Source organism: Egretta garzetta, unplaced genomic scaffold (genome assembly GCF_000687185.1).
Source record: "Egretta garzetta isolate BGI_Z169 unplaced genomic scaffold, ASM68718v1 scaffold828, whole genome shotgun sequence".
Lineage (NCBI taxonomy): Eukaryota > Metazoa > Chordata > Aves > Pelecaniformes > Ardeidae > Egretta > Egretta garzetta.
Window position 1 is genome coordinate 73,073 of NW_009260636.1, and position 26,603 is coordinate 99,675.

A 26,603-nucleotide genomic window follows, 5' to 3' on the forward strand; every position below is an offset into this window, starting at 1 on the left:
GAAAGTCATCAAGCCTGTTTTGTCAAACTGTAATAATTCATTACTCCAAGAGAGAATGAAACTTACCCACAACATAGATGAGAATCTGTAGCATCTCTTCAATTAACACATTACATTGTTTGATCAAATCCTACAAGAATTAGAGAAACAAGTTTAAAAAAAAAAAAACAAAACACAAACAAAAAAAACACGCAAGCAGGAAAATCTGTCAAATTACACTGAGCTCAGCCTTCAGATGCACTAATTCACTGAAGCACTGTACTGTAAAAAGAAACCTTCATTCTAACAAGCTGGAAAAAATGCCTGTGCTTGTAGAGGAGATATTATTCTGCAACTGAAGTGCAAGATTCACATGCAGGAAAAGAAACAACAGCTAAAAATGTATCCCAGATGAAGGGTTATATGAAAGTTCAAGCCTCATGAAGTAGCACAACAATCCAAAAATCCTCCAGCTAAAATAAGAACACGTAAAATGGCTTAAGAGACACAGAGATTGTACAGACAAGTCATTTATATGGATTTTGGTAGATGCCCTATGAAATAAAGGTCAAAGAGGGCAAAACCTGCTTGCTAATTTTGAGTAAGCCTCTACAAATTCTGAATACAAAATCATATATCTAACCACTAGGTCCTGTGCTGACTGCCTTTTAGTGTGGTCATAAAAATGCAGTTATCAACAGTAGCTAGTTTTTCATATTAATATTCCATGAACTCAAAGCAAGCAAATTAATCAGCAGAAATACTTGCCACTTACCTGATCTTTGGTGGGCTTGATCTTTTTGAAAGCATCAGCAAGCTCATATCTCTGCAGTATCAGCAGGAGGAACTGGTTTGGATCCATAAGAGATGCACCTATCTATCAAAAAATCCAAACTAATATGAACATCACTTACTATTACAGTTCTTCATTAATTATCAAAAATACTCTTTTATCAAGAAAAATTTTTAAAAATCACAAATTTAATTAAAATTAAAATGAATTCCATTCAAATTTGTTAAGGCAAGCAAGCAATGACTCTGAACATTATACCTGGAGCATGATGATGTCTTTATCATACATCTCTTCTCTGCATTTAACATCTTGATAATAGAACACCTGAGAAACGGAAAAACAAAATTTAAGTAGAGAAGTGAAGTAATGCACTATCAAAGGTGCATCAGTTAACATCTGAGGCTTTTTTTAAACTATATGGCACCTTCGAGTAAGGGGAAGTCCTATGTTTCTTTCAAAAGAAAGATGTACTTTGATGGAAGTGAAACATGTTTTTTCACCTATCCAGAGAAAGTCTATGCCGTACTTCTTCATGCCCCCTTCCAAGGCAACATAATTCTAATGGCTGCTACTGATTAAAGTCAAAATAACCTCCTTCTCCTACCCTAGTTCTCAGAGAGAGATTTCTACAGGGGGCTATCAAAATTTACTGTGATTTCACCAAATGGTCCTGTGAAAGGTAAATGCAGAAAATTCATGCCATTAGAGGAGAAGAAAAAAAAAAAGTGAAGCCAAAACAGGCAAAATACAAGTACTTAGGGGTAGACTCTTCCCTTTACCTATACTCTTGCAACAAAAAAAGCCCGCAAGGATTATAAAATGTTTGTTATGTCCAATTATATGGCACTCAACAGTTGAGTATGAGACTAAAATAGTTTAACTTTTTCATATGATGATTACCATACACTAAGAGATTCTTCTAACATTTTATGTTACAAGGCACAGTACTAAGTAATCACCTATGCAGTGATTTCTTTATCGGATATGAAAGTAGCTTACAGTAGATGTCAGTAATATTAATACTATTTCAGAGTCAAAAATAGTCATAAGAGATGAAAATACTTGTCTAATACAGGGAGGCAAGCCATTGATGAAGCTGGAAATAAAAACAAGTCACCTGAATTCCCACCTAGAAACCTTTCTATTTAGTGTAGGAGTGACCCCCATGACCTCATTCTGCACTGGATGAAATCACCACTGGGAGCATTATTGAGAAAGCACTTGCATGCACCATTAGGACCAACTCACTACTGAATATTGTAGGGAGTACCTGGCTTATCAAGGAGAGCCCATTCCTTCTCCACATCTCTGCAGCAACCTGAGCAACCAAGACAAGACATCGCAAAGGATATTCTACTAGCAGCTCCACTTGAAATTCTTCCTAGAATTTAAGAAAAAAAAAAAAAAAAAAAAAAATCAAGCAAGAATAAGTCTGCCAGTGATTTTAAAAGTGTAAGTCCTAATGAACAAAGACACATTGACAGCTGCAAATAACTTGTGTGTGTGCGCCATGAAAGTTACAGGATATAATTTTAGGCTTTTTCTTTCCCAGAATATAAATCAAAAGAAGCGTCTGGGGAGGTGGGGGAAGAAAAAAGAAAAAAGGAGAAAAGAAATCTTACAGGAGAAACAAACTCGTGCAATCTTGAGATAGTTCCAGTCTTGCTTAGTCGTACATGAAGACCTACAAAACCAATAGGAAAAAAAATTAGAAAATAAATCAAAATCAGTAAAGTTTCTCCTCCAACCCATTCTATATGTTAGCTAAATCATCTACAACTCAGAGAATTACAGAAAAAAAGTCTAAGTTTATTTAGGAGAAACTTGTGTCTTTTTTTTTTCTTTTTAAGACAGATCTATTATATTATCACAACAGTTCTTACCAGTCTTACAATTCATTATTTTGATAAACCTATTTATTTAATGAATTCATTAAAACTATTAATTTGAGATGCTAAATAGTATTAGCAAAACTTTAATTTCACATTTAAATCATATGTCAGTAATAAGCCTTGTAGTCTTGAAATTTGGTTAACAGATGGTATCTTGGTATCAAATGATGTGATAAAGAACCTACAGCTTAATAATAGCATATGATTTCATTTGTATTCTAGAGAAAGTGGAGATCACCCACTGCTGTGGTCCTTTGTATTCTGACAGGAAATCTATCCTGGCATGCTGCAAACATATGTCTTTTAGAAGGAGCATTTTAAGAGTCCTACGATCTATGTGGCTGGAAAATAAATCTGAGATACAGTAATAATGAACATTCATTTAGGCAAAACAGGTAGAAATAGAAAGCGAACCCCAAAAATTCAAACAGCCTAGAGAAAACTGAAGATCTCATTAAAGCATGAAACTTTTCCTTCTCGCCTGACTTTCTTATCTCTCCCCTGTTTAAAAAATGTCCTCCAACCTCTATGGCAAATGGGGTTTTTTTGAGAAAAACTTTCCCTTCATGGGGCATCTGGGGAACAAGGTTGCCTGATCCTGAGAATGTCAGGAAGTCAGAGAGCGACTGATCTGTGAGGCACTTAATATAAATGCTTTCTAGAGTAAAGAAAGAGACATGGATGATAAATGTTCAAATAGCAATGAAAACAAAACACACCACCTACCAGCAAGAGTCCTAGACAGCGGTAAATGTATGCTGACAGGATCTACAGACACTCTGTAAGGTCTGCTTTCCAGAGTATGGCCACACAAGTGAAACACTGTCTTTTCCCGTGAGCGGCCATTTGTGCTGCACCTCATCACAGCTTTATGACATTCACTATAGGCCCTGAGCAGCAGTTCTTCCTAGAATTTAAAATGCATAGCATTATATTTAAAAATCATATATACATGCACGGAAATTCCTCATTTGTTTTCTCTGACAGCATAAACAGTTACTAAAATCCACAATATAATTACTATTGTTTCTTAATACTGAGAAGTACTGGACTGGAGCAGTGGACCATCCACTAAAGTTAACTGAGAATATGCTTCTGTTCAAAGAAGCTGCTCTGTCAAATGCTCTAAATGTGCTTATTTAAGCTGCAATATTTTAGTATTTTGCATAGTTTGCACCCCAGATTGGATCAAGACGCTCCTAAACTGCTGTAGTTCTTCCTTTCTCTCCCTACTGAAAAGAAAAAGAAATGAAACCCACCTCAAAATATCTTTAAGTTGACAAATTGTACAATTTCCTCCCTTCCCCCAGCACAGGGATGACTTCCAGTGCTGATTAAGACTACATACAGTGCAATTACCCAATTAGCGCAATGCTTCTGCAGCCCACTTTTGCAATTACAAATGAACACCATGTGCTTCAAAACCTTAAAACTTGACAGTGATACCATGACCCTAATTCTCAATCTTGAATTATGAGAAGTATTTTCTCTTTATGATTTGCCTGACACCCTGTGCAGCTTTGTCAGCTAGTCACACCACAGATTAATTCTTTCACTCATTTTTTGTGGAGATCTGTACTGAACAATAGTGAGCTTTTTTAAAAAGCTGCTATTTAAAAAGCACTTGGGAATAGTCACAGAAGGCATGCATGTAAGAATCCGAGACAACTGATAGACTTACGTCACAGGCACACCACTCCTGGAACATCAAAAGAATGTTCTTGAGCTGCATCTGTATAGCAATAGCTGCTTCCCAGTCAGGGTCCACCTCAATGTGCTGACCAATCTGTCTTTTTATCTCCTCCATTCCCTGAAATGGAGATGTCACAAAATACTCAAGCTAAATTAGTGATCACAGGCTTAAAAAACAAACAAACAAACACGCACAACACCACCGACACCAGAAAATCCCATAAGCCAATGGTAAAATATAGGTTGTTCAGATAAACGTAGCTAAAATTGATGTACATTACTTCTATGAAGTAAACATTACTTCTTCACCCAGCCAAGACAGGGATTGAAGACTTTACCATCTTAGTTGCATGTTATATCCACAATGTTGCTATGGACAAAAAGATGAGCAAACAAAAATGCTGTAATATCTTTATAACAGCATATTAGAAAAAAATTATTTAAATGTTTTGTACCTGCATGCAAGTTAGAATCCTTAGAAAAGAAACAAATCCTTCTAAAAACCGCTCCCTCAGACGGTCCGTCCATAACGTAGGCTTGCTGACCAAGACATACCTGCCCCCAAACAAAATATTATCATCTTTTGCTCAGACTCCTCTTCTGTTTATGCTTGTATTTTAAGTATTCTTTGTATTAAAATAATCAACTGCATCATCACATCATTTTACATCACCCTCCCAATCTCAAACTCCTCTTATAATTTTCACCGAACACTAGAGTTGCTTGGTGGGGCTCCATAATTTGAAATTACTATAATTTTTAATTCCACGGTATTTGGGGTGGTCGTCTTTTACATTATTCAGTTTATTAGAGTAATTTAGGACCTGTAAGAGTGGAAAATGTTATGCAAATAATAAAGCTTTCCCAGAATCGATAATGAATAGAAGCCAAATTTCCCATACTGTCTTACTTGTTTATCAAAGCAATTGTTATATGAAATGACATTAGTGAAAATAATCAAAAAATGTCTTTATAGAATATAATTTTAGTATTTGAAAATTATAAGTTTCTGCTGAAAAATAAAACATTAAGGTTTCAAGTGTGGTTTTTGAGGGGGTTGGGTTTGTTTTTAAAGCAGTTTTATCATCAGACTCCTGAATTGAAACAGGTCGTCCTACTGCAAATTTTCTAAGGTTTGCTCTAGCTTCTCAGCTTTACGCTTACCTGAGGTCATATATTACTGCATATACCCGGTTCAGTTTGTCCTGACTGTAACCTTGGAAGTTGAACTTGTCATTTTTGTCTAGGTACTCTGGAAGCACTTCTAGGAGTGTCTCTGTAATGACAGTGATTACATTTTGCTCTTCAATAAGATGTCGGGCCTGCAAGAAGAAGATTTAAAATTTTTATTCCTATTTTTGAAGAGAACTGTCAAAAAAATTTTTCCTTTGAATCCAGTCTTTTTGATTAGAAATTATTTTAAGCATTTGTAAAGGGTTAAAGCTATAAAAACTCCGGTAGTATTTATGATGTATAAACACAATTTCTATCAATTTAGCATGTTTGTTTACTCTGGCAGTTTCAATGTAACAGACTTGCTATTTTTTCTAGGAAGATCATGTAGAAAAGGACTTTAACATTAGTATTTCAGGCAAGAAACACATAACCTTTAAAACCTACAGATATACTTCCCCACCCCATGATTTAACATATTTCACTCAAATACATTTAACCATTGTTTTTGCCCCCTCCCCTCAAGTTTTTAAAGTTACATAAGAAGGTAAAGGTGAACAGTAAATGAACACAGAAAGTGCAGAGAACAATGCTGCCTAAAACTTCTACTTATTTGCATTCCCCTCTATCTTATGTAATGAATTTTCACATGAACTCAAGCTCCTGCTTTCATATGTGTCCTAACAAATCTCCAAATCATTCATTTTCAACCCAGCAATGCATAAGGACTCTCTCTGCCAAGCACAGCAGTCTGCAAAGGTAGTACTGCTAGCAATTCTCAAATTTATTTCACAGTTCTAGCAGAGACAGCCTGTACATACCAGAGTAGGTACAGTGAACATCTGAACTGAGAGTGCTGTCACAGAGAGAACTCTGTCATGATCATCACTGATGTATTCTTTCTGCAATGCTTTTTAAACAAGTATTAATTAAAATGTTTACTGTTTTATTTGCAAGAATTACATCTCAATGTCCTCCTTTTCTAATAGAAGCAGTTCAAACAGCAAAACCAGTACAATGTCCTTAATGCACCAAGGCAATTAAATACATACCCCACTGCCTTAATACCAAAGATAAGTACAAACCTAACTGTTCTGCCAGATTGGAACCAAAGTATTTTTTCTCCTACAACCAATCTTCCCCAAGAAAAGAAATTCAATATCTGAAAAAAGGATCAATAAAGACATCAACTTCTTATAAAACAAGTCTTCCTCCTGCAGTGAGCTATTCCACAGCTGGCTATAAAGGATGTGTACATTGAGTAATGTAAGTCTGTCTTTACTTTGTTTCAGTCCAGAGAAAACCATGAAATGTCAGTCACCTTTATCAGAATTAAAAGTCTCACTCTAAAACTAAAATCACTTGGTTTTATGTTTTGTATATTTCTTAACTATAACAACCAATTTTTAAGAAGACCGACCAGTTCTGGTTGCAGTTCATCTGCCATTTCAAAAGATACACAGAATACTAAAAATACTGCATTCAAAATGAGCATATGTACCTACATGATTGTAAGGAACAAACCAATGACACCGGAATTAGTACACTCGATAAAGGCAATTGATTGACAATTCATTATTTATATTGAAACAATTTTCACATTTGGGGGAAATTTTACAAAGCTAGTAAAAATTCATTGCGTAAAAAACAAATAACCATTTACCTTCACAAATTCCACAGCAAAAAGCTTTTTGTATTCCATTTCCATGAAAAAACTAGTGAAGATAAGTTCATGAAGAACCTTCCTTGCCCCTGTGAAGAGCCAATGCAATACACAACACTTTATTTTACTAAGATGCAGCTTTTTGTGGAAAAGAGGAACAGATTATTAAATTTTAATTAAATATCATTAAAAGCCTTTAAATGGTTACAAATTATATGAACAAAGTTATTAATTTTTTTCTATTTTTAACATTTACTGGTATGTATTTAAAACACAGGATAAATATCAAGTCAGTCATAGTCAGGCTACATCTTGTGAAAAGATTCTTCAAAACATATAAAGCAGGAAAAAATTTAGGAGACAAATATATACCCAAATTATCAATTATCTCAGCCGTAAAAATAAAGGCTGTATAAAAACCATAATACAAAAAAATTATAGAGAAATGTAACTCCACCTGCATAGCACTTACTTCCTTTTACACATTTGTTACAGACATGAAAAATCAATTTGCCTCTTCAGTTTACAGCAACATGGATAGACAAACCTTTATGAAGTTTTGCATCCCATAGCATCAACTTGCTTATGAAGCATGGCTTTTCAGATCCAGGTTCTTCTTTGAGACATATTTGACAAAAGATCTGGCGAAAGTCACCTATAGGTATAAAACTATTCATTTGTACGAGAAAGCTTCAATAATTAAATCATATGAGCCAACAAAATGAGAATTACACAACTCTGTTCGTTAAGAAAAAAAAGGCACTTAAATATGAATTATTTTTAATAACGTTTTTTCTCAGTAAACATACTCCCACATACCCTCCCCTTACTAATTTCTTCCTATTATTCTTACCTACTTTATTAAATAAATCCAGTGAGGCAGAAGAGTATTGTAAAAGGAAAAGCATTTAGACAGCTTTGCAAAGCAGATCCATAAGAAGATTTCACTATGTCAGCACAGAAATGCACAGGCTAGGCAGGTCTACACTAGTCCCTGCCTTGGGGTCTGAAAGTCAGTCTTTTGTAGAATTTCAGAACATTATTTTATATTTTCTTGCACCTACCAGTAAATACAGTACTTGCTGAAGAAGTTTTGGGGATCGACATATCAGAGTCACCCATGGGTTACTAACATTCAGAAATGAATTCTTACGTTATTAATTTCAAAAGGAAAAGTGGACCATCATGAATCAAGTTCCTGAAAACATGGAAATAAACAGTATTGAATGCTTCTTGATCCATGTTCTGCCAATTGAAGCAAAACCAGGAAAAGAACAGGAACCATCAGACCACCAAAAAGTTCCAGCTGAGTACAGAACATCAGGCTCTTAAAGCATCTACATACATAATCCAGAAGAACAAGGACAGGAGTGTTAGACTTCAATCTTTAGGCTTGAAGAGTCTCATAAAACATATTAAGTATCAGTTAACCTATAACAATTTCCTAGCCCAAAATGCTACATCCAACATGGGAGACTCCTTTTTAGTTTTAGCTTATCTCATCAGCTAAAAAGATAATGCTTAAAAACCTAAAATTTGGGGGATTTGCTGGGGCACGGACACAGACTTGTCTATACTCACAGAGAGTCAACAGCTGAATAATTAGCTGTCAGTTGGTGTTATAAATAGAACAATCTCAAAATTGAAAATAATAAGATAAATTATCTAGGAAGAAAAATGTGGATAAAAATTGAACTTTCACTAGAAACCTTGAAATAAATCACACAGTCAAAAATTTGTACTGATTAGAAGAACTGTCTGAGGAACTCAGACCAGCAAGAAAATACCACCAGTGAAATAAATACAAAGCTGAAAAGGACAGAAAGCTAAAATTTGTAAAATATTGTAAAGAATTACAAAAAGGTCCAATTCTGACATCTGTATTTCAAGGGAAAGATTGGAAAGTAAGCGTTCAGAAAAAAAGGTAAGAAATTTGCTTTATTATCCAAGCCTACAAAAGATGCTAAAGCAGACCAAGAGATTTACCCTGTCAAGAAGGAGGATAAGCAGTGAGTAGAACTTAATCTATACATATTTTTAGAGTGAAAAGAAATTTTATAATGGCTTTAGTTTGGCAAAACACAGGTATGACAAAAACCAGTAAGAGAAATCAAAATTGGACTGATTCAGAAGTCTTCTTTAAAAGCATGAGCATAAAACACCAGGAAAATGTTTGAAAGTTTAAGATAGACTTTCCACTACTGGACAAATTTTTAAATTAAGGGCTTTGTTTGGTTTTTTTACTGACACAGTCTAATTAAACACAGCTTTCAAATCTGAAGCAGGAATTAATTCAAGCAGAGGATGTATCCTTTCACTGATGGAGATGTTCTGCAGCTTTCTACCAGCACTGGGGAGAGCAGCTTATAAGAAAAGTAGTCCCCGAACTAGGGCATGTGATGCTGAAACTGAGGATAATAAAACTGCTAGAGGAACAGACAGAGCTCAAGCAGGGCAAGACATCTATTTCAGCAAGAAGAAACAGAAAAGTACTGCTATTCATAACCACACTGATGGATATCAGCACCCCTATTACTGTATTATTTATTTACTAATTAAGAGGAATGTGATTACTGTATTATTTATTTACTAATTAAGAGGAATGTGAAAGTATTTTAATAATGGAATATCATATATAACACTGCTAAGGACATTTTTTGAGAGAACTAGTCATTCAAACAATGATATGGCATCATTGTAACAAAAATCAGTTATGCTTACTTGAATAGCTCATGAGTTTGTTCAGCCAAGAACCAAGGCGCAAGGCAAACTTCTGGTGAGCCATAACATCAGCATGCAGAACCTCCACATGAAGTGGTCGTTGAGAAATATTTTCAGAATGCATCTAGGAGTCAGGCAAATATTAGTAGATATAAAATAAAGATAACATGAATTTTCATATTTGTCTTCACCACCCATTACCTCTCCAAGGGGAAAAAAAAAATCATTTTGAAGTTTGATTTCTGAAGGTATCTATCTATCCACACCAGATGTGTGGAGTAAGTTCCATTTCAAAAAGTTCGCAGGCAGGTTATAGAAGCATGGAAGTACTAAGTTAAAGACTGTACAGCAGACAACTAAGTCTTCAGTATCAATAATGATGAGGCTGATTTGTTTGGTTTTCAGATGAGAAAAATATTTTAGGAAGTTACCTTGATTTCTTCTTTTGCTTCCTGACAAGAGCCATAATGTCCTGCCTTAACAGCTCTACGACCCTGTTTAAAGAACATATTGAGCATGAGACCAATATAAAACAAAACCAAAATATCACAAGTCTAATCCCTGCTATGTTTTTTTATAAATCAGGGACCAACATCACTCATGGTGCTTTTAGACATCTAGAAGCAAATAAAAATGAACATAATTATCTTTATAAAACCAGACCTTTAATTAAATTGACAATGGAACAATGTAAAGTCTGGGTTTCTTAATATTATTAGATAAGGAAGATTCGTGTACACATTAAAACAACGAGAAGGATTTCTGCAGACTACTTTAAATACAAACCGCAACAACTTTCTTCTTAGCACAAAGTACACTCATCCTGAATTGCTTTTCTACAATCTTTCCTACTATTTCTTACTTCTGTACATGAAGGTATATTATAAGCATGGGTTTGATAGCTCTTTGAATAAAGCCAATACCCGGTCCAGCTTAGACCTCAAATTCCACTCAAAAGAAATCAGAGGCATGGGCTTCCAAAACAAGTTCTCCACACAGCAGAATTTCACACAAGAAGAGTAAGTAGTTTTAATTATTACAGTTCCACAACATAACCTAGTCCTGTGCTTTAGCAGGTGCTTTTCAAAACAAGAAGTCTGATCAACTCTAGATCTAAAAATTTAGGTTTCAATCAAAAGGAACCTTCACAGTGGAAACCTTTAAAATTTACTCTATAAGCATGAATGTATATACATATTTTACAAAACCTGCAACTGCAGGACAGGCTTGTAATTACGTAAGACTAATTAAGAACTAAATACAACTAAACTTTCATTACCTGAACAAAGAAAAACACAAAAAGAAAACACAGTTTTTGCAGATTAAAAAAGGATTCTAGTATTAGTAAGACGTTTTGCATGCAAATATACAACAAATACATATACGTATAGATGAAGTTTCTCCATATACAAACACATAAGTTTTGTGCTTCTGTGAGGTAAAAAAAATCTGGTTGCAATTAAGATAACTCAAACGCTGATCTTACTTCTCCCCACCCCCCCAGTGGAAAAAAAAAAATTACATTACTATTGTAAGGTCTTTACATGGGACATTAGTTTGAAAAATGAAGTAGTAAAATTGTCAGGATCACCCACATTCCTTTATGTATTCTTCCTGGTTTCATTTGCTTAATTTGAAGTTTTAAGATTTTCAAACCAAGTCCAAGTGAAAACAAGCACTAACTCTTGCAAAATGTAAGATACATTTCTGATTAAATATAACTGAATATGCATATTGCTGACATGTATTTTTCAAATACTATTAACATAAAACATTAATCTCAGCTGAGGAAAAAAAAAAAAGAAAATATTCAAAACATATAGAGAAACTTCAGATAAATCAGCTCTTTCCTTTCTTGAGAAAGGAAAAAAAAATTAGGCTTTTGTCCAGAAGAAAAAAATAAAGTTTAAAAACTTTCTTGAAGCAAGTGCTGATTACTCTCAAACACGTCTTTTTCTCTCTTCAAGCTCCAGCATCCCAGAAACAAAGATTCTATGATAAAGAGACTATAGTAGCACTTCTTAATGATTAAAAAGTTACTTTCTCCCATATCCAGAATGCACTAACCTCTTTATCTATGGCAGTAGTATGCAACTGGGCTTCACCGAGTTCACAGCCAAGTGCCCTTTGCAGGCTAAAGATGACATGATCGTAAGAATGATGTTCATCATTGAAAAGGACACAGTAGTAGCTGTCTACCTTCTCTCTACTGGGAAAAAGCCGATATATCATCATACAAATAAAAACAAAATGGTAAGTAGTGTCCTATCCAATACAACCAACAGCTCACTTAACAGCTTGAGCTCAAGAGGTGTGGGAAGAGATTGCCAGTGAAGACTGAGGCAAAAATGTTGCGTACCCCAACCTTCTCCTCATCCATCGTTGCCAGTTTGCCAGTCTTGCTCGTTGCAGGGGTACACTTCCTTTGACTTTCCTTTTCTGGCTGACATACCCTCATTATTCTTTGCATCCCTTGCCAATTTCAGCTCCAGCCTTGCCGTGGCCTTCCTGACCCCATCCCTATACAACTGGGCAGCGTTCTTGTACTTTTCCCAGGATATCTGTCCCTGCTTCCACTGTCTGTGCATTTCCTTCTTGCCCTTTGGTTTGACCACCAGGTCTTGATTCATCCATGCTGGTCTCTTGCCTTCCTTTCCTGATTTTTTACCCCTGGGGACTGAGAGCTCTTCCACTCTACACCTTGGCATGTCATCCCACAGCTTGTCCCACAACTATGTGCAGAGGACATAGCTTTCTGCTGGGTGGATACCATAGCTAAGCTCCTTCTGAGAGGGTGATGACCACCAACTGAACTCACCTCTTGAGCTGGTAGAATGACTATGCCCTTCCTGCGTGCCCTGCCATGCAAACTGCCATGCTCTGTTTGCATGCTCTGTTGGTAGTGCTCCTGGTCACTCACACTCCCCACTCTGCTTTTTATAGGTGTGGGGGTGGTCATGATTGCTCTGGCAATGCCCAGGCCTTGTCAGTGTCTCCTGCAAGAGCTGCTGGCTCCTGGCAGGTCTCTCCACTGCCCTGGCTTTTCCCCACCTCAGGAAAAAACCACTGTGCGCCAAGATCTGCCGTTCTGCTACGGATCAGGCCAGCTCTGGAGTAGCTCCCCTCGGCAACTGATGGAGCACAGTCACACACTACTTTTCCCATGAAGTATCAAAAGCTTTTCCTTACATAACTGTAGGTCAAAAATGCTATAGTGCTGTCTACAGGGATTTTGGCACCAATACGTTTGTATGAGTGTAAGAATACCACAGGCAAAAGTATTATCCAAGTTTCTAATGCCTTGAAGAGAAAGCTGGAAATATTCCCTACCCAATTGTGAGCTCTGGAGGCAGTTCCTTCTCTTCTTCCCATATAAGCATATCTACAATGTATTTTATCACAGAGGGAAACACCCTCCTAGAGCGCTCCATAATTTCTTCATTCAACTGACATTCAGGACTCTGTAAAACAGGAGATAATATTAATATGGAAAACAAATTTTTAAAATTAAAAAAGGGTTGGTAGAACACCTTATTACTATATTTGTTTCAGGAAATTAGCCTTTTCATGATTTTCAAGCAAATTAATCTTACCCAATTTCTTCTCTTCAAAATTATTTCTTCCCTAGGGCTCTCAGCAGTATTCCAACAGTTTCACCCACCTTTTTTGATGCATCCAGTTTTTAATCAGGAATAGACTACAAAAGGCCTCACCAAATGTGTTAGAAAACCTCATTTAAAAAAAAAAAAAAAATTTAAAAAAAAAGCTGGTTAATAGCTTTCTGCACACCTGAAGATATTAAAAGTTTGCAGTTCAGACCAAAGTTCTTCCCCTACATTGCTTGCTCTTCTGTGTGGGTATTCTGTCAAACATTTATGACACTCCTTAAACAGAATCACCCAAGGAAACCTAACTCTGTTCTTTTCAGATAACCCATCCCAGATGTAGAAATCATTCAAAATATTCCTTTGAACTGACATATTTCCCATCCACTGAGATAAAGTTCATTAAGTGAATTGTCTACATCATATAACATTATTAATCCTTTCCATAAGCATTTAAGCAGAAGAGAAGCTAAGGTTATAAGCAAAGAGAATCATTACCAAATCTGCACTTAAGAATGAAGCAATCAATATTCAGGTACAAGACATAGATACATTGCAACAACGCTGTGTGATAAGAGGGCTTTAATTCAAAGGCCCTGATGACCTTTTCCATGTACCACCTTCCTTTCAGCATATGCATATATAAATGGTATTAGTTTTGTTATTAATGTTAATGCAACCAAATCCAGTCATTTCATATACAAATATGACAGAGAAACAGAGGCTGATATTTTCTAGAGTATTTACGCAAAGTTTCCTATAATTTTAGGATCACCCAAGCTGCCTACAAAAGCTGAAAATTTGTATGTTTGCCAGAGTGAGAAGAGACATGAAACAAAAATACTTTCTAAAAATAAAGCTTTTCACAGGCGACTTTTAATCCCAAAATAGTAAGGGCGCTCACCTCTGCAATACATAATACATTAAATATAAAAGAACAGAAAGAGTGATGTGTTTAATATAGCTAAGAATCATGTTTTTGAAAAATTCTTAAACCAACTATAGTGACGTTTATCCATTCATGAAGCAGATTGCTTTTTAAAAAAAAAAAAAAAAAAAAAAAAAGTAAAAACGTGTCCATATGATGGAAAAGCTAAAAATATAGTGGAAGGGAAATAAAAATGCGTTAATGTGATGCATTGCTTCCAAAGCTCTGGACAACAGTTTTCTGACCTGATAAGCATTAGAAGAATAATTTGGAGTCAAACATACAATCTAAAATGTCTGCCAATGAAATCATGGCCTATAAATATCACTGTGTGTACATACTTACTTTTGGATAAGCTCATGGTACATCTTGGTAATTAAGAACGTAAATGTCTGGGGTAATTTTTTTTTCCCAGATCGACAAAGCTATCATCATCTTAAGAGTTTAGAGCAAAATTAAAAAACCTATAGTGCTAAGAATAATCTAATTGAACTGTGTTGTAAATATACTATTTTTTTTCCCCAGTATTTAAGAGTTTGGCTTTTTAAGCATTAATGTATGTTAAGCAAAAATGATAGAACTGGTGGAAAATGCAGAGCTGTGCATAGAGATACTCCAAACAAGAACCTTGTAGTAAGACACGCTGCTCTCCTTCAGTCTGTAGAAAAAGTCAAAGGAAACCACATCAAAGGATTTATAAGCTATTAAAAGTGGAGATTGCACTCACATAAATAGAGAAAATTTAAATGATGCAATGCCACCTCCAATTAATAGAAGTCACAATAAAATGAAATTAAGATACATCTAATGTAAATTGAAAGAGTAAAAATAAAATTGCCTCAGAACTGTGCTCAACAATGTATAATTATTTAAGCTTCAGATAAAGCTTCAAAAAACAAAATTATGGAAGAAAGAATTTATAGTATTTATATTCTTTGATATCTGAACATAACTAACAACCAATTTATATATTTTATTTTTTTTAATGAATGTGCCTGGGAACTATTTTTACCTTATGATAGACATGAATACCTAAAGTTATCTGTTTATAAGGATACATTTAGGCAAAAAAGGATTTTATATTTCTGGCATAGTGTAGACATTAATTTGGAAGCAACAGGGAACAGATGACTCCTACAAGCCTGGAGTGGGGATTCTAAAACAAAGGATTGCTTTTCTGAACCCCATATTACATACATACCAACAAGTTCTGTAAATATCTCCTCATTGTAAAACTTTTTTTAAACTAAGGTTTAATTAGGATTTTTGTAAGGATACTGTATTTTACTAATGCTCACCTCATTATCTCAGAAATGCTAAAACCTCTGGTGCTTATCTTTGTTGTAGATTGAAACCTGTCCTCTACTGAGGGCTCATTTTTAAAAGGAGGTCATTCTGTAGATCAAACTCTAAACTTAATCTACCTTTTAAAAATAGCAGCCAGTTCCCAAGCACATTTTTACCACGTTCTGCATAGCAGACAAAATACTGCAAACATATTCCTCTTCTTATTTTCTCCTAGCTGATTAAACTAAGTTTATAAACACCCTAGCATGATATATCTTCTGCACTTAGAGTAATTAAAGGAATACTGGTCAGGATCATCCAGAAGAGTGCTTTTTGTTTGACTATCTATACTATCAGAAATCATGCTGGAAAAGCAATATGCAAGATGCCTGTTCCAAAGGCACTTTGGAACTATTTTTTTAATAAGCACTGTATGCTGAGAAAATTCCTACATTATGAATGTCCTTGATTCTCAAAACAGAGAGCAACCAGTGAGGTAATCCAAATATCACAAGCCTCTTCGTCATAGAAAAATCCCTGACAGACAAGTCTTATAATAAAAAAGGAAGATGGTCATGCAGCACCATCTATCAAATAGTTACATATAGCATATTTTAATATACTGATGCATTTCATTATTGTAGTGGTTGTACTTCTGCCCTTTTACTAGAGAGTCTACATATACTGACTGCATAATAACTACATATATTACAACAAAGAACTATTATAAAAAGTAACTTTCTACTTCTTCAAATTCAAATAATTGTCTAATTGTATGCTTTCTGTCATTCATAACTCTCAGGTAGCACTCACTGTTAGGAGCATGTTGCAGTTTGTTTGACATCAGTTGTAACATAGCTTTGGACTTGCACAACTCCATGACAGAAGTTGTGATCAAACAAATTCACTGCAAACCAACCAAAGACTTTATCAGAGACTGGAAGAGAAATATTACTCAAAGAAGCACGGGAGGTTCCCTGTTTCCTGATCATCACAGGTATGATTATAGTTCTCAATAAAGTTTAAAACCAAGAGATACTGTGTTAGCTGCTGTCATTATTGATATGGTCTATCCTTTAACCTTATCTCCATTGGATACAAACAGCCTGAGAATATTCTGAGCAGCTTATCCTCATCGAAACAGAAATAAAAATGCTGCAGACTGAATGCAGGCAGTTTCCTCTCAAACTCTGTTTGAATACGGTTTTGAAAAAAGCCCACAAAATTTGGACCGTGTTATTTTAACAAAAGTGAAACAGCTTTTTCATAAAATTGATAAACGTTCTGGTGGTTTTCCTAACATTTGCTTTTTGATTATTTTATTGTTATGAAAAAGCTGTTATAAAGGTAAGCAAGGTAAAAAGCAGAATATGCTGTCACAGATGCTAATACCAGATCTATGAGATCAAAATCTGTAACTTGCAGAGAAACAGGTTCCCCAGTAGGAAGTAAACATTTCATAACCCATTTTGGGGACTCTGACCAGAGTTGTTGGAACATAAAATACTCTTATTCTCAAAAGTAAAGTGCTGAAACAACTGTTAGAAGATCTCATACAGAGACATAAATTTTGAAGCTGGGAGATACAATCTGTTTTGTTTAGAATCTCTTTGTTAAAGTTCCTAATGTGTCTCATAGGTCCATGTTCATCCAGATATCTGTGTGATTTTTTTGTGAGCCATCACAGGTGAAATCCATAATGTATACTAGCTACTGTCACTAAAATTGGTCACCTCAGGCATAAGCAATACTACTTATCTAAGAGCAATAGAGATGCTTTGGCTGGAAGCAATTTTCAAGTGGAAGAACACTTAATTCTCAACTGAGAGCTGAACATTTTATTTTGAGACCATTGCTAAATTCTCTTTATGATAGATATGATAAGTGCCTCTCAGCAACTGGCTAGAAGTCTGATACTGAGCATCTTGTAACATAAATTTTCTGTAGTATCCAAAGGTGGCTTTGAAGCTGGTAGGCATGTGAATTCTCTACCTTCCTGTACAACTTTATCAACAGTACCAGGAATGTAGCATTGCAAAAAAAAAAAAAAAAAAATCCTATTTTCCTTCAGAATGCAAGGACAAAAATGACACTTCCCAGAGATGAAGCGTGCTAGTTTCTTATTCTAGAAACACCTCTAGAACATGCTAGAAAAAATATTAAACACATATGTAGTAATGGTGACAGCAGTAAAATTAACCACACTGTAGCTATTTCGGGGTATTCTAACATTGAAGAAACAATTTGGCTCTTTTGATTACATGTTTTCATAAGTAATATGTAGGTATCAGCCACGCATATCAGATGGCTCAGTACTCAGGGATAAGAGCGGTGTCCCTGCTCACTGCGGGGGAGTTGGACTAGATGACCTCTAGGGGTCCCTTCCAACCCCAAAACATTCTATGATTCTATGTACTGCACAGCAGAATAGACTTCACTGATTTAGAAGCAGGTGAACATCACAGTGACAAGCTCCAAGCAGTAATCAGATGACCCCTTCTTGGAGCTTCAACTATTTTTATCTCTGAAATCCATTAGGATACATGTTTTTTTGAAGGATGAAAAACTGAAGGAAAACTTTGTCTCATTTTTCTGTAAGACCAGTGCCCTTTATTCCTCTTCCATTTGATTTTTGCCAGATCATAAAGAACAGTACTTTTGCAGCAAAACCAGGAGGAATTAGGGGTCTATTTGCAATGATGAATGATAAGGGTTTTTTGTCCTGATTATCTCAGATCGTAGGACTCTGAAAAAACAATTTTACCTGAAGCAACTGATTTGCCTACATTCTCTTTGAGAACTACTTATAATATGGCATATTTCTCATTAATATGCCGCTTTATGAGGTACAATAAACATTTCAGTACCTAAAGGGGGCCTATAGGAAAGATGGGGAAAATCTTTTTAGTAGGGACAGCTGTGACAGGACAAGGGGTAACGGCTTTAAAATAAACCAGGGTAGGTTTAGACTAGATATAAGGAAGAAATTCTTTACAATGAGGGTGGTAAAACACTTGAACAGGTTGCCCAGAGAGGTAGTGGAGGCCCCATCCCTGGAAACATTCAAGGACAGGTTGGACGGGGCTCTGAGCAACCTGATCGAGTTAGCAGTGTCCCCGCTCACTGCAGGGGGGTTGGACTAGATGACCTCTAGGGGTCCCTTCCAGCCCAAAACATTCTATGAGACATCCTAACGTAAGAGGTTAGTTTTAAAGCATAGGAACTTATTTTAGTCATAGTGACAGATCATACACCAGAGGTAACTGACAAAGTTGTTCAGTAATGTAGTAATGTGGAAAACAGAAAATATTATTGAAATAAAGTACTGTATCTAAACATTTATTATACAATATACATATATTCATATACAGGATTAAGCACTTTTTAAAAAGGCAATATTTACAATATTTATTCTTTCATTCTAAGCAATATTCTTACTTCTTTTGCAGAACCTGATGCTCCAGGCTCATGTTTAGTACACAGCGGTCCAGCCTTCCATGCCTCTGTATCCCCACAGTCACAAAATCCGCCTCCAGTGGAACTATGCATCTGTCATGAAATATGCACATAAAAAGCAAGAAGTAATTCACATTTCTATTTTTCAAGTCAAACACAAGTATAAATATCTACTTACAAAATATAAGAGTCACTGTATAACCAACAGACTTAACACAACATTTTTTTCTTTTTTTAGATAAAAGGAGACTTAATCAGAGGAGTGGCGGGAAAAAATGTAAACTTTTTGAGCAGAAAATAGAGAAGGAAATACAGTTGCCACTGCAAAAAAGTATCCAAGTCAAATAAATTTAACTACAAAGTAAGTGAAAAAGTCTATGACTGATCAATAAGCACTTCATAAATGGGAAAATAATATTTTCTGGTTTTATTAGAAAAATTATAGCAAAGGTGCTTAATGCCTTCTTTACAAATTGGTAAAGTTTGAAAATAACTTTAACAAGAATATGTGTATATTAAACAGGCTTTTAGTAGTACCTCTACTTCTAACCGAAGAAAATAAGATATAATCAGCATCTAAACACATTCTTGCAACTTAACTTCACATTACACTTTCAGAAAAGTACAGATTCCGACCCTTCGTTTTGGCAAAAAGTTCAGACAAAATTCAGGCAAAAATAATTATCCTTAGCTTACTCTAAATCCCCAATGCTAAAATAATTACAAAAACACTAAGTGACCCAATAAAAAGACATTCAAAAATTTGTTATTTACTTGAAACTTTTTAAAATAACCTGATCTAATTAGACATGCTTTGAGGAGGAGGTTGTACTAGGTGACCTCCTTAGGTCCCTTCCAACCTAAATTATTCTATGAATCTATAAAGAACATAAACTGTATTCTTTGGATTGCATCTTTAAAACGGAAATGCAGCTAATCTACTCCTACATGACTACCTATTTCCATTCTGTAATCGTTATTGTTTATTTTCCCTGCTTTTCATTTTGCCTCTCTGTAAACTGTGTGTCCATGCATGTGTATGTGGAAGTTGTGTTTGCATTATATCCATTATATCTAGTTATATCTGTAGTTTTGTACATCTTTGAATCAGTATTTACAATACATTTTCAGCTCAGTATTATTCAGAGGGGCAGAATATTGTATTTCAGTCCCAGTTAATTTTGAGATTGCTAGGACCTTCTTCCAAACTGTCTCTCATTGAAACATACCCACTTAAAGGGGTATGTTATGTAAATAATGACCAATTGATAATACAAGCAAGACAAATCTCTTAATGGATGTCATGTCAATGAATAGAAGGAATAGGTGGAAAAAAAAAAAAAAAAAAAAAAAAAAAATCGAGCCCACTTTTTGGTCATGAAAGATAATTAAATTGAATACATGCTGTTTCTGTACATTTTCTTGCGTCTTGCAGCAGAGTCAGACCAACTTTAAAAATGACACTTCATATATTGTTTTCCATTTCTGCTTCCAAGGCTGATGAAATTACAGAATTCTCAGTGAAAAGGGCAAGCAAAAAAGGGGGTCTGGGAAGGAAACAGTAGGTGACAGTTTAGGCAGAGTTAGCTAAGTGAAGGGAGGCTAAAGGGTTAACAAAAGGACCTTTGTGAAGCCAACTGTAGATCCATCTTAAATTGCTATCATTGTGTTTTAGATTAACTTACTAATCATATGAAGTAAAGTATAGATAAGAAACTAACACTGTAGGGAATGTGGAAGAGGGGAGATTAGTAGCAAATGGCCCATCTTTGTTACAGGCCTCGGAAGGCCTGTAGGAGAACAGAGCGTCTGGCACTTTGTCGATATGAGGATGGCCAAGGATGGGGAGCTGGTTGGTACCGGCTGTGTTGTTCTGACAGTGGAATAAGGGGGGTGGAAGCTGGAGTTCACCAAAAGGACAAGGTGAAGAAGAGGAGTGGATGAAGTGAATGACCCCTGAAGACCACCGACTCAAATCACTGAGCATGTGCAGTTGGGAGGGACTTATGGAAATGACCTCTTGAAACTAATTTTAATACGAAGCGGGGACAGGTTATGCCTATGCATAGGCGTATTGGGAAACTTCATGTGTATGTAACACTTTGCTACATCACGACTTTGGTGGGACTACCCCCCCCCCGTGCTGCCCAGCGCCGAATAAACATACCTACTTTACAATCTTACAGATTGTGGAGTCTGTTTTCCGCACATCACTAAGAATTATTTTAAAGATCCTTCTCTAATTAAGGCATGGGAATCTCTCAAAAATAACACAGATTTGGCTCAAAGACAATCAAAAGGATATGAGAAAGAGATGATCCAGTTCTAGAACAATCTCCTCAATAAAAAAAATTAATGCTTCACATCTGTTTTAACTTCATCATAGCTCACACTAAGCACAAAGTAATTTATGCAAATCTAAATGGAGGAACAGAGTGGAAACGTAGAGACTGCATCAGTGACATAAGCGCTGAAGTAATGGCCCTTGCATACACACACTCATTCTAAATTTCCAAACAGTACTGACTGGGACTCAGGATAGGACTGTCATTTTCAGTCACAGCTTTTTGCTCCGATATACACTTCTGTGATACTGCCAAAGGAGAATAACAGTGTATGCATTCATAAACATTCCCTTACCCTTCGGTTCTTGAATTAGAAAGTTACTGTTCTTAAAAGAGGCTTTACGTAGTTAGAAACATGAGAGATAATTAACTAGTTAGTAAAGCCTAGATTTTTTTTTTTTTTTAATAAAAATTACTGATCTGTTATATGCAGGTTATTATATCCTCAAAAAAAATCTTCTCTAAAGCTACAAGTACAATTTCTTAATATAGTATTTTTCTACCTTGTACCGGTGGTTCTTGTGAATGCTATTCTGGAAGCAGTCCATACAGAGTACACAAGTTGGATCAACTGCACAGTCTCTGCAACAAAAATGGTAACAAGAAAACTTTCTAAAATAAACACATGGAATTTTCATGCACAAAAGAACATACTGCTCAAAGAACATACTGCTCAGAAGAAAAAACGAGCTTAACAACAGATTCAAATTATAATAACATTGGCTACTCCTGGTCACAGGAAGAAGATGAAAGCCAATCTTGTTAGGCTTGAACCTGGCATATCAGATTCTATCAGAAACATGCTTGATTTCCACTCTCAAAACTTGTTGCTAACATATTTCTGGTTTTGCTAAGAGTAAGCAGCTATAAAAACCATGACCACTCTGAAGTAACCTTTATTATTATTTCCAGTAACTGTAGCCAGTTTGCTAATGAAACTTCTGCTACACTTCTGCTAGGTTATGTTTCTAACTTTTAAAACAGTTAGAGTTAAAATCTGAAGAGAATTCCTTTATAAAATGAGAGAAATAATATATACTTTGAAATTTAATTTCAGCAGTTTCAGTCTTGCACTAAAATACCTGAAAATCCAGAATTATACTCATGGGCAATCTAATTCCATTTTTTTCTATGCTCCACATACATATGCTTTTTTACACTGCCTTTTATCCCTAAGACATAGTCACTCTTTTTCTTTAAACGCTGTTTCATTCTATGCAAAATGTGGATGACAAGTGTTTAATGACAACATATGAAGTTTTTTGTTTTACACGATTGTTCAACATCTAGTTCAAGCCTCCTTTGCAATGCAACTAAAATAGTATGGTAATTCTGATTACAGAATTAATTTCCTTTCTACCCTTTAGATGATAATCATCATTACAATAATTTAGTACTTCACTAACATTCATTTATTACCATAAATCTACTGGAAGGTGAGTTTAACAAAAGAAAAATTAAGCCAGAAGAAGTGCCTGCTAGATTTGAATGCCCAATTCAAGACATTTAGACTTTAAGAGTATCTATTATTTTAAGTATTTTAGAAGCCTAAAGCAAATGTACATTTAACTTCAGTTGCAGTAGTAAGGACAGTATTTTGCATAAACACTACCACATTTTTACAAGACAGGAACTCAAAAAAAGAAGAAAGAGAGACCACCTCTGAAAAATACAGCTTTGTCTTTTTGCCTGCTGTCATTCAAGAACTCCGCAGAGGTAGGAACAGAAATATTCCTGTTACAGCAACACTAAACTGCCTTGACCATCCTTTTCCTTCGTAAAAGACAACATTGCATTCACTGTACACTTTCTAGTAAACACATAAAGACTTCTTCAAAGACCATTCTCCTTTCATACACAACACTAACTTATTCCTAGAAAAAGCTGAAGAATGTGTGACTGATTAAAACCTTACAGCGTAATTCATAAACATGAAGTTTACAGAGAGCTTTCATTTTGACATTTCCTAAATTCTAAGGGCTAGATTTTTTACCCAAAATAATATTCTTCATCCTTAATAATATTCTTTTGGTATTTCTGATGACATTTTCTAGGCTTTTAAAATAAACTGAAAACTGCAATAAACTATGACAGTAGCATCATATTAAAACTAATGAATTGCCAGCACAGTTTCAATCTTTACATCCACCACAAAGACCTCTGGCTTTTTAGCAGTAATATACTATTATTCATACTATCCATACAAATTAATATATTTGTATTAATATAAATTAATAAAATAAATTATATCAAATCAATGGACTGCCATCTTTAATATACTCCAGGATGAGAAAGAAGGTGAAAAAATTACATTGGTCACATGGCTATTGCTTAAGCAAAGGACTGATGATGCTCAGAAATGCCAGATTCTGTTTCAGACTTTGAAAGGGTGAGTACTGCACAGTGCACAGCTTTTTATGCCAGTTCTCCCTCAATTCCGGTACAGACCCCATACTCAGATCCCATCACCCAATCTTTTTAACCAATGCCTTTCAGTACCTTTAGTATGCTTTCCATTTCCATCCCCACTTCTCTGCCAGAGCCTGCTTTTCACATGCAATTTTCCTTACGTTATCTCACACGGGAACATTCATGATAACACACCTTCATTCTTACCTGCAAGAGTATGTTGTCTCCCCTCCTTTGAACACCTTCCCACAGAGCTGGGAAGCTCCACTCTGTTGTAGTTTCTCCAGGAACATATCTGGGTCTTCCCCAAACAAATAACATTCCAGCGGGTATAATATTGCTGCCTGGACCATTTCTTCTTGTTTCTCCAGCAAGGGGTCCATTTCAGCCGAATAAATATTTGGCACATGTTTTGCCAAGCACTGTAAAAATGTAGCTTGGAAGTTGAATCTTTCATCACACCACTGCAAGAAAAGGACACCCATAGATAAACATAAATGAATAAATAAATATAAAGAAAATAGGATTAAGCACTTCTACTGTGAATCCAGAACTCCCTTCCACATCAGAAGTCAGTTCTGCAAGCAATAAAACCCAAGAATTGTTTTCCCAAGAATTTCTCTGCTATTTTCCTTTCAGTACCCACCACAGTAACCTCTGTTCTCTTGAAGTCTCCTACTAAAACGCTCTGAGGCAAGAGTTGGCAAGTTCTATGCTACTGCAAAGTAACCCGTGCACTAATTAATTTTCAACTACATGCTTGCCAGAAGGCCAGCCAATACACAAATCCTGATGTCTGTTCAGCTGTCGACAAATGGCAAAAGCAGCAACGGGTTTCCCTGTCTTCACAGAGAAATAAGTTTGGGTTCCATTCCTTAGCCTGCTGATAATCACAAAATGTGCAGCAACTTAATGGTCTTTGAAAATGTTACCCTTCAGTAAAATCTTGATGATAGTGGTCATCAGATTTCAATAGTTGTTGAAGGAGAAAGAAGCCCAACTGAGTATAAGCTTAATGTCCTTGGTTTCCCAAGACAAAAATGCAATTTCATATTTATAAGACAATCAACAAAAGCACTTGTATTTTGACTTGAGGTTCTTAGTTTTCTTAATTTAAGTCCCTAATTTTACTTGCAACTGCTCTAGTTCTCTGAACAGTTCTCTCCAATTGTTCTATTTCTGTCCTTCAAGTCTGAATATTCTTTCTTTCACATTATTCCCTTTATTTAGAAATACTTTTTGGTTTTCCCCATTGCAAATCAGATAACAAGTTTACCCATCAACCTCCTAAACACAACCTCGTTTCATACACAACCTTGATTTATGCCCAACATTTTTTTCTTTTTTTTTCAAGAAAAAAAAAATATCTGTAACTTCACAAATAGCTCTGAAGGGAATTTCCTCTAGGCCAGCAAGCAGACAATGAGCAAAGCAACTATCAAACAGTTCAGATTGAGAGAAGGCTCAAAGAAATAGACTATTCAACTTTTTTAAAGGATGAAAATGCACAACATATAATGTAAAAGGCAAAAAATCCTGATTTCTGACTTGGAATGAAACCTACATCAAACAAATCAATGGATTGCGCCCCAAAATCAACAGACATAAGGGATTAAAAAATAGATCTACGAGGCTACAGCTCCCTAGTTTGCTACCTAGATTAGAAAAGTTCTCTGAAAAAAGAAATTAATCTAGAACACATGCAGTCCTAATTGCTGCAATCCCAGTACTCAAAGCCAGATCTGCAAGTATCATGTAGAAATTGCATGTTTGTTTTCTGAAAAACTGTATGTCTATTTAATATAGACAAGTATAAAAAACTGTCTACAAGATCTAAACAGAAGAAATAATAGAAATTAGATACCATGTTGAAACAGCCTAGAGTAACATAACATCCATTACCTAAAACTAATCTGTTAAAGGAGATTTGTTCCACGTTGTAGTCACTCTAAACACTTGCTTTATTGCTTTAATAAGACACACTACACTTCTAATGTGTTTCGTTTTAGCCTGAGGCTTCTGCTGATATTTTGGGCATCAATCTTCCTTAGCACTACCCTTAGGTAGTCCACTACTTCATTTATCATGGTGATCCATGAACTCAAAGTTACAGAAGAAAATGCATTGCAGACACTGATGGAAAAGAGAAACCATGGATAATGTGGTAAAGCAGGAGAGCAAGTCTGTCCTCAAATTATTCTAGAATATCCTCTTTTTATAAGTGCAGGTTGACCAGTTTAATCAGATTTCTTGAATCTCAAAGCATTCAACCCATCCTTAAATATCTGAACATGAAGATTCATCCATGAAATGGAAGTGTCTATTTAAGTTCCAATTCTAACAAAAATTCTAGATCAAGAACAGATTTATTACTTGAGCAGTAAGCACCACTGTGATCACCATATCAGTCATAAAAAAAAACTTTGGCATACACACATGTAATACATATGCATTCTGTATACATATATATGCATGCACTCAAATATATAGGTACCTATTTAATTTCACATATTCACAGTACTAAGGAACAAAAGGAAAAGGAAATAAATTAGCTGACTGCCCTTTTATTTTAATTAAGTTGTTCAAGTTTTTCTACTACCTAGCAATTGTTACTAAAAATTATGCTTACCTGGGGCCTAAAGACACCAAATTGTAAAAAG

General features: G+C 35.4%; 1 protein-coding gene across 1 annotated transcript in view; it reads right to left on the minus strand.

Annotated features, from left to right (window-relative positions):
* The window catches only part of UBR1 (ubiquitin protein ligase E3 component n-recognin 1), a 70,447-nt gene that overhangs the window by 36,399 nt on the left and 7,445 nt on the right, over nt 1-26,603 (minus strand). Inside the window, exons 2-20 of the mRNA XM_035900952.1 lie at nt 24,151-24,407; nt 22,038-22,116; nt 19,172-19,282; nt 13,244-13,374; nt 11,981-12,119; nt 10,345-10,407; nt 9,914-10,037; nt 7,740-7,847; nt 7,186-7,281; nt 6,351-6,439; nt 5,521-5,678; nt 4,812-4,911; nt 4,346-4,474; nt 3,391-3,571; nt 2,395-2,456; nt 2,043-2,153; nt 1,031-1,096; nt 755-856; nt 67-130 (exon numbers count right to left, since the gene is read on the minus strand). Coding sequence (XP_035756845.1) covers nt 67-130; nt 755-856; nt 1,031-1,096; nt 2,043-2,153; nt 2,395-2,456; nt 3,391-3,571; nt 4,346-4,474; nt 4,812-4,911; nt 5,521-5,678; nt 6,351-6,439; nt 7,186-7,281; nt 7,740-7,847; nt 9,914-10,037; nt 10,345-10,407; nt 11,981-12,119; nt 13,244-13,374; nt 19,172-19,282; nt 22,038-22,116; nt 24,151-24,407 — 2,170 coding nt within the window. The remainder of the gene's footprint in view (nt 1-66; nt 131-754; nt 857-1,030; nt 1,097-2,042; nt 2,154-2,394; nt 2,457-3,390; nt 3,572-4,345; nt 4,475-4,811; nt 4,912-5,520; nt 5,679-6,350; nt 6,440-7,185; nt 7,282-7,739; nt 7,848-9,913; nt 10,038-10,344; nt 10,408-11,980; nt 12,120-13,243; nt 13,375-19,171; nt 19,283-22,037; nt 22,117-24,150; nt 24,408-26,603) is intronic.